Raw genomic sequence first — 11,392 nt, 5'->3', positions numbered from 1 at the left:
AGAGACTAGTAAAGAACCAGTTCTCTCTGCTCTCCCATAGTCCTCCCTTCCTCCTTCTGTCTCCTGTATAAATAATCACAGCTCCTTCCTTCATCCCAGGCTAGCTTAGGTGCCTACCATGCCAGCAGCCCTTCCACTGGGAGGGTGCTTGGATTCAGCTGCTGCTGGGGCTCAATCCTTCAGGTGGGTTCAGGGCCAATGGGCTTTTTGGAATGCAGGGGTTTTAGTCCCAACACTAGCCAAGTCCCTGGCCACCTGGGAAGTTTGATTGCCTTTAGTGTCAATATTGGGCCCATAAGACATGCCTGCTTGGGGCTGGGAAGGTGGCTCAGTGGTAGAGCGCTTGCCTTGCATGCATGAGGCCCTGGGTTCGATTCCTCAGCACCATATAAACAGAAAAAGCTGGAAGTGGGACTGTGGCTCAAGTGGTAGAGCGCTAGTCTTGAGCTGAAGAACTGAGGAACGGTGCCCAGGCCCGGAGTTCAGGACCCACGACGAACAAACAAAACAAAAAAACAAACCTTCCTATTTGGAAGGAAGGGGTGACAGGGTCCAAAAAGTAATGTACTTTTTACCTGACTGTAATCCTCTGTACATCATCTTTATAAAAATAATTGTTTGGCATTTATAGCTGGGCAGGCATACAAAGGCTATAGGGAATTGAAAAACAGAGGTATACTGGCAGAGGTGTGCCTAGGCTGGGTATTAAAAGGAGAACAGAGCGGGGCACTGGTGGCTCATGCCTGTAATCCCAGCTACTCAGGAGGCTGAGATCTGAGGAGCATGGTTCAAAGCCAGCCAGGACAAGAAAAGCTCTGTGAGACTCTCCAATGAACCATCAGAAAACCAGAAGTGGAGCTGTGGCTCAAAGTGGTAGAGAACTAGCCTTGAGCAAAAGAGCTCAGGGATCGTGCCCAGGCCCTGAGTTCAAGCCACATGACCAACAACAACAACCAAAGGATATGAGACTGGACAGCAAAAGAAACCTAAGCAAATGTGGGAGTCAGGGTACACAGACAGCAGGCTTTGGATCTTTAGGGAATCTGTGCCAATGGTGCCCCTTCCTTTAGGAACCACATGCACGATGGGATATTTAGCACTCTGGCCTCTGAGTATAGTAGCACCAGGCAGTTTGGAGCATCAAAAACTAAAAATGTCCCTAGATATTGCCTAGAAGAAAAAAGGCCCCCTTCCTCTGCCAAGAGGGCTTTCCTTCTAGACTCTGACTTCAGTCTGGCATACAGTTATGTTGCCATCCTTGGAATGAATGGGCTGGGCTCTGCCATGCTGGACCTCATGCTCCTTACTGCTTCTAGCTGCCCTTTGGGCTGCAGCCACTTCTAGGCTCTCATTCAGCTCCTTGCCCATCATCCACCCTTACAGCTGGTCCCACGCCATTCCAGCCAGCCCTGCCTCTTCACCGGCAGGGAGACGGGAAGCACAAACCTACTTACTTACAAGGGGTGTCATCAGTCCCCAGGGAGTGGCACATACGGACAAATTCTCCCTTTGTAACAATAGGAAGTTTGTTTTTGTCTTTTATTATAAAGTAAACGTGATCAGGGCAGAAAATCTGGCAAGCTGTGAAAAGCATAAAGAAATAAAGATCATTCCCTAGTTGGCAATGGTGATATGGAGGACGCTTCCCACAGACCACCCTGTGTTGCTGTGTGGGCAGAGACACGCTGGCAGCCAACACACTGGACCCAGCAAAATGAAAAGCAGTCACTCTTCTAGCTTTGATGTCTGCTTTATTCACATCTGGATGACTGAGAGGCTTTTAAAAGCCTATTTGGCAGGAGATTCATTATCTGTGCCCCTGTCTCGCCCTTTCACAAGTCTCCTATTGCAGACAGACCATCAGAACTCGTCCTTTATGTCAAAATGGGGTTGGTCTTCAGGCTTGAAGTCCAGGTTGGGGCTGCCATCCTCATTGAGAATCCTCCGGGCGGTGTAGCCGACGATGGGGTATTTGGCTTTGTATACATTGGTAAAGACGTCATCCAAGGATTCCAGCTCCTTGGCCGAGAGCCCCGTCTGGGGGAAGAAAGGCCCAAGAAACGAGGGGTGAAGATGAATGAATATGTTTGGCACTGGCCTTTCTCCATCCCTGCCTTACCGTCTCCACACTCTGAATGCAAGCAAAGAAAAAGGTTATCCTAATAAGGCAAATCATGGACAGCACACTTCTAAAGAGAGAACCCTGTGTGTGCTGGTGGGGATGACATGGGGAGAGCAATGGTTTCATTTGTTTCCTGCCTGACTGGTGCAGAAACTGAAGTCTCCATGAGAACAACCATTCTGGGGTGGGGTTGGGTGCCCTCTGCTATCTGCACCTGTCTCCTCCTGCTTGATTCTTGCCACCCTCTGACTCCTACTGCATATTTATGTATACTTCCTGATATGCTTTAGATCTAGAATGTCCTTTTTGAAATTTCTTGTGCCAATACTGGGGGCTTGAACTCAGGGCCTAGGTGCTATCCCTGAGCTTTCGTGCTCAAGGCTGGAGCTCTACCACTTGAGCCATAGCTCCCCTTCTAGCTTTTCAGTGGTTAATTGGAGAGATGAGTCTCATGGACTTTCCTGCCTAGATTGCCCTTGAACCTTGATCCTCAGCTCCTAAACTCCTACGTAGTTAGGATTACAGGTGTGAGCTACCAGCACCCAGCTTAGAATGCCCCTTTTCTAAAGGCTCACGTGTTAAAAGTGACTAGAGATCTCCAGTGTAGCACTATTGGGACTTGGTGGCATGTTTAAGAGGTAGAGCTGAGCAGAAGGTCCTTAGATATGGTCATTAGGGTCATACATTCAAAGACAACCGGGGTACACTAGAGCCCTCTTTTCTTTTGCTTCCTGATCATGATGTAAACAGTTTTTCTCAGCCAAATACACTCATCATTGTCATCATTGATCATGAAACCTCCAAAATAGTAAGTGAAAATAAACCTTTCTGCTCTATCAGCTAATTAGCTCAGGTACTTCATTATTTTCTTCATTTCTTATTTCTATAATGTTGTGACTTAAGCGTTTATCCCACTGTCAATGTGATGAAGAGCACACATTGGGGAAATGCCAGGCTTGTTATGGAGATTACTTTTTATGCAATATTTTCTTCATATCAATATGAGCATAGCGGGAGATCTTGCATCTCCCCCGTTAGTCCACTGAGTGACCAAGAGTGGCCTGGGGAGTGGTGGGGGTAGACCATAAAACGCTTAGGACCAAAGTGAAGACCACAGAGTTGGATCACAAATTCACAGGAGGTTGGGTTTGACTCACCGTGGAAGGTTTCTGAGTAGGCCTAAAACAGGACGATCTATTGGACTGGGGGGCATGCAAGTTAATTAGGAAGTTTTGTTATTGCCTAGAAGTTAAAAAACAAACCAAGAAACAAAAGGCCACAGCTGAGGGCATGGGGCATTTTGACCAAAGGTCATAATCTGGCTCACCGTATCATGGGTGAGGTCTGAAGGATCCAGAGACATTTTGGCCACCCCTCTGGTGGAGTCCTTCCCAGTCAAGGCATTGTAGGGGGCTCCTCGTCCATAAAACTCTGCAGTAGGGAAGGAAGAGTGTGCACACAGAGTGTGTACATGACCCCAGGCCCCACCCAATTCCAAGAGAAACTCCAAGCCTGAACACACACACACACACACGCACGCACGCACACACGCATGCACGCACAAAATAATGAAGATATTGCCCAGTCACCAGCTTGACATCCTTGAATTCAAATATAGAATAAGTTACATGCAGGCTGAAATACAGATTTTAGAAAGAAGAGAACAAAAAATTAAATGCAAACAAGAAATATGTCTGGCTAAATACTGATGAAAACCAAGTCTATTTTCACACAACAGTGTTTGTGAATCAAACAAAAGGTGATCCATTCAATACTACCTGTATAAGTTCAGGAGTTAGTGGCTCATGCCTTTAAATCCTAGCTACTCAGGAGGCTAAGATCTGAGGATTGCAGTTCAAAGCCAGCCCAGGCACGAAAGCCAGTGAGACTCTTACCTCCAATCAACCACCAGAAAACTGGAAGTGGCACTATGGCTCAAAGTGGTAGAGCATTACCCTTGAGAAAAGAGCTCAGGGACAGCGCCCAGACCAAGAGTTCAAGCCCCACTACTGGACAAAACACAAAACACCTACAGGTATATATCATGTGTAGTTAAATCAGAGGAATTATTTAATGGCATTAAAATACTCTATAATGCTCTATGATGTCAGCTAATTGCTAAGGAACACTGTTTCATTGCTCAACTAGAGGAATCATCCGGTTCAAGTTGAATTTTAAAGCCATGGAAGGCTTTTGAGTAGGAGCCAGCCTTGCATTAATAGGAAAAAAAACTTAGTCTGTTGAAATAAAACATTGACAAAAATGAAGTTAATCTTGTCATTTAAAATGGAAGAAAAGGGGGCTGGGAATGTGGCTTAGTGAGTGCTTGCCTCGCATGCATGAAGCCCTAGGTTCAATTCCTCAGTACCACATACACAGAAAAAGCCAAAAGTAATGCTCTGGCTCAAGTGGGAGAGTGGTAGCCTTGAGCAAAAGAAGCTCAGGGACAGTGTTCAGGCCCTGAGTTCAAGCCCCAGGACTGGCAAAAAAAAGGAAAAAAAGGGACCTTTTCTGGCTTCAGAGTTTGGCAGCAATGAAGATTCAAAATGCCAAGCTACTTACCTCTTCCGGAAGTGACATCAAACACAACTCCCTTTACTGCCAAGTAGATGGGCTGATCTTCCTAAAAAGCAGGAGAGAAACGGTGAAGAGGAGCTGAGTTAGTAATACCTTTCCTTTCCATCATGGGCTGTGCAAACACAGGAGGATCAAGGCCTGGTTCTCCTCAGCTTGCCACGCCCACTGATGAAAGCTTAAAACCTCATGAAATGTCATAACATGAATACAGCAATCATTTATATTGATTGACTGATTGCTGGTGCTGGGACTTAAACCCAGGGCCTGGGCACTGTCCCTGAGCTTTCGTGCCTGAGGCACTTTGCGCCACAACTACATTTCTGGCTCTCTGATTAATGGAGATAGGAGTCTTATGCACTTTCATGCCTGGGCTGGCTTTGAACTGCAATCCTCAGATCTCAGCCTCCTGAGTAGCTAGAATTGCAGGCATGAAAGCACTGGGCAATCCTTTACTTTTAAATCAACCAAGAGCTGAAACCACTTTATGCAGATAAAACTTCAGAAGTACATTAAACAATGATTCAATTCAGTCCAGATTTCCTCATCATCAATGGAGATACATACTATGAAGGCAAGGTAAGTGTTCTCTTTTACATGTTTTTGGTTTTTTTTTTGTTTTGTTTTGTTTTTTGGTCGTGGGGCCTGAGCTCTGGGCCTAGGCACTGTCCCTCAGCTCTTTAGCTCAAGGCTAGTGCTCTACCACTTGAGCCACAGTGCCACTTCCAGCTTTTTCTTCTTATGTGGTGCTGAGGAATCCAACCCAGGGCCTCATGCATACAAGGCAAGCACTCTATCACTGATCCACCTCCCCAGCCCCTCTTTTACATGTTGATATTATAGGTAACATTTTTTTTCACCTAATATTTCCACATATTGGAAAGATGGCTATCTCTCAAATAGCTACATAGGACCCATCTTAACAGTGATACAGTATATCTGCTGTGTAGCTGGTCTTCTATGTTGAATATTTGGGTGCTTCCTCTCTTTGGAACTATAAATGGTAGAATTATACCTCCTAAAAAATTGTTTTGGATGAAATGTTTCCCTGAGGCCTATTCCAATACATGGAATTTCTGGGCCGAAGTATATAAATAACTTAATCATATTTAAAACCTTCCAAAAACATTAAATTCTGTCCAGTGCCAGAAAAATGCAAGTCCTGCTGTGTGCCCACAGTTTGACTAGCAGTTATGCTTCATTTCTGCTATAGTAGTGGGTATGCAATGTTACTTTAGAAACACCACCACCATCACAAAACAGATGATATGGGTTTACTAGCTTCCATCCAGGTGGGTTTTTAGGACACTTGGCACAGTGCTGGGACATCATGGAAGGGAGGATCATGGGTGTGTGTGTGTGTTGGGGGCGGGGGGGGGTTGTTGTTAAAGTTCTGAGTTTTTGGAACTTTTCAGATCACCAGGAAAAAGAAGCGGGGCGTGGGGATTGTAGGCAAGGCGGGGACCGGCCTGCACGCCTGGCACCGGCCTTGGCCTGCAAAGAAGGCCTAGCCCAGACGGCCCGGGCCGGCGCCGAGCCGGGGTTCCGCGGGGCACGAGGCCCCGGCCCGGGCCAGCTCGGACGCTTCCCGGGGTCCCACGTCGCGATCCCCGTCCCCAGGCCCGCGCCGCGCCCGCCTACCTCCTCCCCGCCGTAGCGAGCCAGCTCCTCCTCGGTGAAGAGCCGCACCGGGGGTCCCCGCTCGGCCGGACGCGGCTCCGGCCCGGCCCCGGCTGTCAGCGCCACAACCAGGCCCAGCGCTGCCAGCGGCCACAGCGGCCACCCCAGCGCGGGGCCCGCCATGGAGAGCGCGCAGGGCCCGCAGCGCAAAGCCAGGGCGCGTTCCCGACCCCGCCACCAGGGCCGCCCCGAGGGCGGGGACACCCATCCCCGCCTCCGCCCCTCCCCCGGCGGTGCCCCGCACAGGCCCCGCCGCCCCGCGCCCACTGGCGAGAACGTCGGAGGTAGGACCTAAGCCTGGCTCGCGACCTCAAGCCACCAACTGAAAGTTGGCAAAGAAGGACAGATGTCATGGTAGTCCTTCCGTCGACGTGTGGACGGTGTAGCTGTGCGTTTCACACTATTTTAAATGCAGGTCCTAACTTTCAATTCAATTCTCTTTCCTCCCTCCCTCCCTGCCCCTCCCCCCACCCCCACCCGCGCTTGTATTTAAACACCTAGTCCTCAAGGATATTTTCCCCCCAAAGGGTAAGGCAAAGGACCGTGTGCCTTGAAAGAACTCTAATAGCTAACATTTGTGCAAAATCTAAGGTCACTGACTATTCGGAAAAATATTGTTTGGAGAAATTCCCTGTACCAGGTCTCTGGAAACAAAGCTGAACAAGACAGACCCAGGCCCACACTAGAGTCTACATTCTATGGGGAGACAGATTCCAAGAAAAATAAGTAAATAGTATGTTAGATAGGGATGCATACTAAAGAGAAAAAGAAAGGCAAGGTGCAAATTAAAGGGAGGCTTGCTATTTTAAACAGGAAGACCTGAAGACTTATTGAAGGTAATATTTGTATACAAGTCTGCAGCAGGTGAGGGAGGGAGGGAGGCTGGAGGGAAGAGCCTTAGGAGAAGAGGTCAGGCCAGTCAAGGGGTAAGAGGGTAAGGGGGCAGGGAGGGAGTAGTTTTCTTGTGGCCCCACAGTTTATTTTATTCTCTTGAGACTTTAACTTTGAATGGAAGTGAATGGAACAGAGTTAAAATATTAACCAAGTATCTTGGGGTATTGTCTGTAAAGGAAGCAGGAAAGCTATTGCAATAATCCAAGCAGGAGAGGATGGTGGCTTGCCCCAGGCTGGTAGACACAGGTGGTAAGAAGTGGGTAGATTGTAGGTATGTGTTGAAGATGTGACTGACTGGATCTGTTCATCAAGGAGACATACGGAGATGAGGGACAGAGAGGAGTCACAGATGACTCCAAGACTTTTAGTCAGAGCCATTAGAAAGAAGATATTGCCATTTGTTGAGCTATGAGAGAGATGGTAGGAGGCACAGGTTTTGGAGGGAGAGATCAAGGAGGGCTTACTTAGCTTTATATACATACTAGACATCTAACAGGAATTGGAAGAAGGTTTCAATATGGACATATAAATTTTGGACTCTGCATATGCTATATTTAAAATCACAGGCATGGCAGGCTGCCAGGGAAGGGCATGGGGGTAGAGAGGAGGTGAGGACAAAATGCAGAGTTCTTTGGGCCCTCTGACATCTAGTGGTTGGGAGAACTAGCAAAGGAGACCCCCACAGGGACTTACTATGCCTGGCTCTGATTCCAGCACCTTTATGTGAATTAAATAACTTAGACCTTGTTATGTCTCTGTGATATTAAAAAACAAACCAGAAGTGGAGATATGGTTTGAATGGTAGAGTGCAAGCTTGAGCAAAAAAGACCAATCAAGAGTGCAAGTCACTGAGGCCCTGAGTTCAAGTCTAGGTTCTCTCTCTCACGCGCGTGTGCGCACACACACACACACAGAGTAACTAGTTTCATGAAAACCTCTCTCCTTCTCTCTCTCTCTGCATGAACCTTTCCTTGATCATTGTCAGATAAATAAGTCCCCTCATCCACACTTGTTCTATCTCTTCTTAACACGTACTTGTTTTATTTTCTTACCACTATGTGAAAACATTTTGATTATTTAATCAGCAGTTATTTGAACAATTAGTAATGACCAGAGGCTGTCAGAGGCACTGGGTTACAGCAGAGAACAAACCACATAAGAACCCTACCTTCATGCAGTTCCGTTCTAGTGGAGGGAGACTGAAAATAAATGACTTGATTAGAAGGTGGTATGTGCTAGGGAGGAAATAAAGCAGAAAAGGGAAAAAAGCAATGGAACTCTTTGCTTTAGGAGGGTGGGGAGGAGACATCAAAGATAATTGACATTTAGAGATGGACCCAAGAGAGGTGAGAAAGGGCTGAGTCACATGATGTCTAGAAGGAGAGCATTCAAGGCACAGGGAGCCAGCCACCCGTGCAAAGGGGCCTGGAGTGTGTTCAGCATTTTAGAGCTGGAAGAGTGGGTGGTATTAAGAGTGCCAGGAGAAGTGGGGACTGGAGGAGAGTTCCTATAGGATCTTGGGAATTTGCAATTTAGAGGAGCTTGAGGAATGATATGATCTGATTTTCACAGGCTCCCTGTAAAAGGGGAAAGTGACTAGGACAGCAAGGTTTAGAAGTAGACCCTGCTGGGTGCTGGTGGCTCACTCCTAGCTACTCAGGAGGCTGAGATCTGAGGATCACGGTTTAAAGCCAGTCTGGGCATGAAAGTCTGTGAGACTCTTATCTCTAATTAACCATCAGAAAACCAGAAGTGGCGCTGTGGCTCAAAGTGGTAGTGTACTAGCTTTGAGCTGAAGAGCTCAGGGACAGTGCTCAGGCCCAGAGTTCAAGCCCCATCTTGGAGTCTATGGAAAACAATGAATGGGAAATGCTAGCAGTTTATCACAATGGTGGTGACAGAGATTTTAAAGTACAGTCAACAGGATTAGCTGATTTGTACGTGTGGAAGACAGGGAGGAATTGAGATGATTCTGAGTTTGATCTAGAGCAAAAGGGAGAATGTCAGTTCAATGAAAGGAACTTAAGTGGAACAGACTTGAGTAGGAAGATGCTTTCTTTTATCTTTGAATCTTACAACAACCACTAATACTAATTCACTACTCTCATATGTCAGATGGAGCCTAAGTATGTGTGTGTGTGTGTGTGTGTGTGTGTGTGTGTGTGTGTGTGCTGGTCCTGGGGCTTGAACTCAGGGCCTGGGCTTTTTGGTGGTTAATTGGAGATGAGTCTCATGGACTTTTCTGCCTAGGCTGGCTTTGAACCTCAATCCTCAGCCTCTTGAGTAGCTAGGGTTTACAAGTGTGAGCCACTGGTGCCCAGCAATATTTTACATCTGGTAATTCAATCTTCCAGAGCTCTATGAATAAGTAGCAATGTTCCTGTGATTAAAATGAGGTAAGTAAGGGCCAGGGAGACTGAATAAATCTCCTAAGATAACAAAGTTAGTAAGTGGCAGAGCCAAGACTGGGAACCAGGCACCTGGCCTCAGGTTTCACATTTTCAGTACCTGTGCTTTGCTGCTATCAGGTGAATGAACATCCAGCAGAGAACTAACATAGGCAAATGGGCATGGGGGCCTAGGTCTCTGGGGAGAGCTAGAGGCTGGACACAGTGTGTTCACATACACTTGGGAGATCGTATTGGCTTCCCAGGGACACTGTATGTTAGGAATGGATGACTTGAAACCAAAGAAATGGATTCTGTCAAGATTCTGGAGGCGGGCTGGGAAGGTGGCTCAGCGGTAGAGTGCATGCCTTGCAAGCATGAGGCCCTGGGTTCGATTCCTCAGCACCACATAAACAGAAAAAGCCGAAAGTGGTGCTGTGGCTCTAGTGGTACCGAGCGCTAGCCTTGAGCTGAAGAGCTGAGGGACAGCACCCAGACCCAGAGTTCAGGCCCCATGACCGGCAAAAAAAAAAAAGATTCTGGAGGCTAGAAGTTCAAAATGAAGAAGTCCTAGGTTACTTTGAGACTCTATCTGCTCCAGCTCTAAGCAGCCAATAGTGACCATTCTGAATAGTGGGAGGAGGAAGACAGAGTCCTAAGGCCATCCAGTCACAGGCCCAACACAATGCTCTGACACATTTAGGGCTGGAGGCCTCTTCTATCATTGCTCAGGCCATGTGTGTTGTCCAATATCTTTTGACAGGCCCTATGAAGCAAGATAAGGTTTGACAGTTGGGCCCAGGCAATGAGTGGAGGGCTCCAAGTTCTGTAAGGTGTGTACATGAGAGACAGAGCCAGATTAAGAATTTAGGGCTCCTGATTCCAAGTGTCTGCCTTAGAAAAAAAGGAAAGAATATAGACCCTAGAAGTCCATTCCTGGATGAAATACTCTTCCCTTGATCACCACTGTTCTCCTATCCTTTTGGAAACAAGGAATCTCAGGAATAAAAGTATTCCCCTTGCAGGATTGAGGGCATATGTGCATGTCAGTACTTTTTAACAAAATGTTCTCTAGACATTTATTTCGATTATAAAGGGTAAGGCCAAACTTCCTCTTGTAGTTACAGATTAAGGCTCTACTACTCAGCTGACCCGACCCCCTTTTTCCACTTTGCATTCATTTTCCGTTCTTTCTCGCTTCAACAAAGAGAGGAAGTGAGAGGTGTAGAGGCGTCCAAAAAGAAGAGCAGCAGTTTCTCGGCCACAGAGAGCCAGAACTACATTTCCCAGCGTTCCTTTGGCGGTCCTGGCGGTCGCGGCAGACGCGGCGCATGCGCAGAGCGCCGCCACGCCTGGTCTCCCCCCCCCCCGGCCGCCCCCCACGCTGCTCGGAGCTTGTCCTGCTCAGTCAGAGCCGAGCCGGCAAATCCCCGCGTGGCGGCTGAGGCGCCGCGGCGCTCGCTCCTGGTGCCTCCCGGGCCGTAGCGGGCTCAGGTGCGCCTTAGCTCGGCTCAGTGCCATGATCCGGCAGGAACTCTCCACATCCTACCAGGAGGTAGGCGGGAGTGGGACAAGTCCCCTGAGGTGTAGGGCCGGGGTCCCGGGGCCGGGGTGGGCGGGCTGAGAGGGGCGGCCATCCCGGACGGGGGAGCGCGTCCGTCGAAGATCTCGGGGTGCCGAGGAGGGGCTGGGAAGAAGCGAGGAGGGTGGGGGGGCGGCGGCGAGGGCGCCCTGG

At 48.2% G+C, this 11,392-nt stretch overlaps 2 protein-coding genes across 2 annotated transcripts in view; one reads left to right on the top strand and one right to left on the bottom strand.

Moving 5' to 3' along the window:
* Positions 1–1,731: 1,731 nt before the first annotated feature.
* Positions 1,732–6,539, bottom strand: Nenf (neudesin neurotrophic factor). The gene is made up of 4 exons (XM_013015383.1): positions 6,338–6,539; positions 4,685–4,745; positions 3,450–3,553; positions 1,732–2,037 (listed from the first exon to the last, which is right to left on the bottom strand). The coding sequence occupies exons 1-4, from the start codon at positions 6,497–6,499 to the stop codon at positions 1,861–1,863; spliced, it is 504 nt and encodes a 167-aa protein (XP_012870837.1). The 5' UTR covers positions 6,500–6,539; the 3' UTR covers positions 1,732–1,860.
* Tmem206 (transmembrane protein 206) overlaps positions 6,498–11,392 on the top strand; it is a 25,415-nt gene continuing 20,520 nt past the window's right edge. The window contains exons 1-2 of the mRNA XM_013014980.1: positions 6,498–6,660; positions 10,980–11,212. Of these exons, the coding sequence (XP_012870434.1) occupies positions 6,498–6,660; positions 10,980–11,212 (396 nt within the window). The remainder of the gene's footprint in view (positions 6,661–10,979; positions 11,213–11,392) is intronic.

The sequence above is a fragment of the Dipodomys ordii genome, unplaced genomic scaffold (assembly GCF_000151885.1).
Source record: "Dipodomys ordii isolate 6190 unplaced genomic scaffold, Dord_2.0 Scaffold26, whole genome shotgun sequence".
In the NCBI taxonomy this organism is placed as follows: Eukaryota; Metazoa; Chordata; class Mammalia; order Rodentia; family Heteromyidae; genus Dipodomys; species Dipodomys ordii.
The sequence above is the reverse complement of the archived record's forward strand: the minus strand, read 5'-3'. Positions and strand labels throughout refer to the sequence as shown.

Bases quoted from the DNA above. Each gene is read 5' to 3' on its own strand.
- Nenf (XM_013015383.1), bottom strand. From the start codon at position 6,499: ATGGCGGGCCCCGCGCTGGGGTGGCCGCTGTGGCCGCTGGCAGCGCTG. The intron at 3,554-4,684 runs GTAAGTAGCTTG...TCCCTACTGCAG, and splicing joins TGATGTCACTTCCGGAAGAG to AGTTTTATGGACGAGGAGCC. The intron at 2,038-3,449 runs GTGAGCCAGATT...TTCTTCCCCCAG, and splicing joins CAGACCTCACCCATGATACG to ACGGGGCTCTCGGCCAAGGA.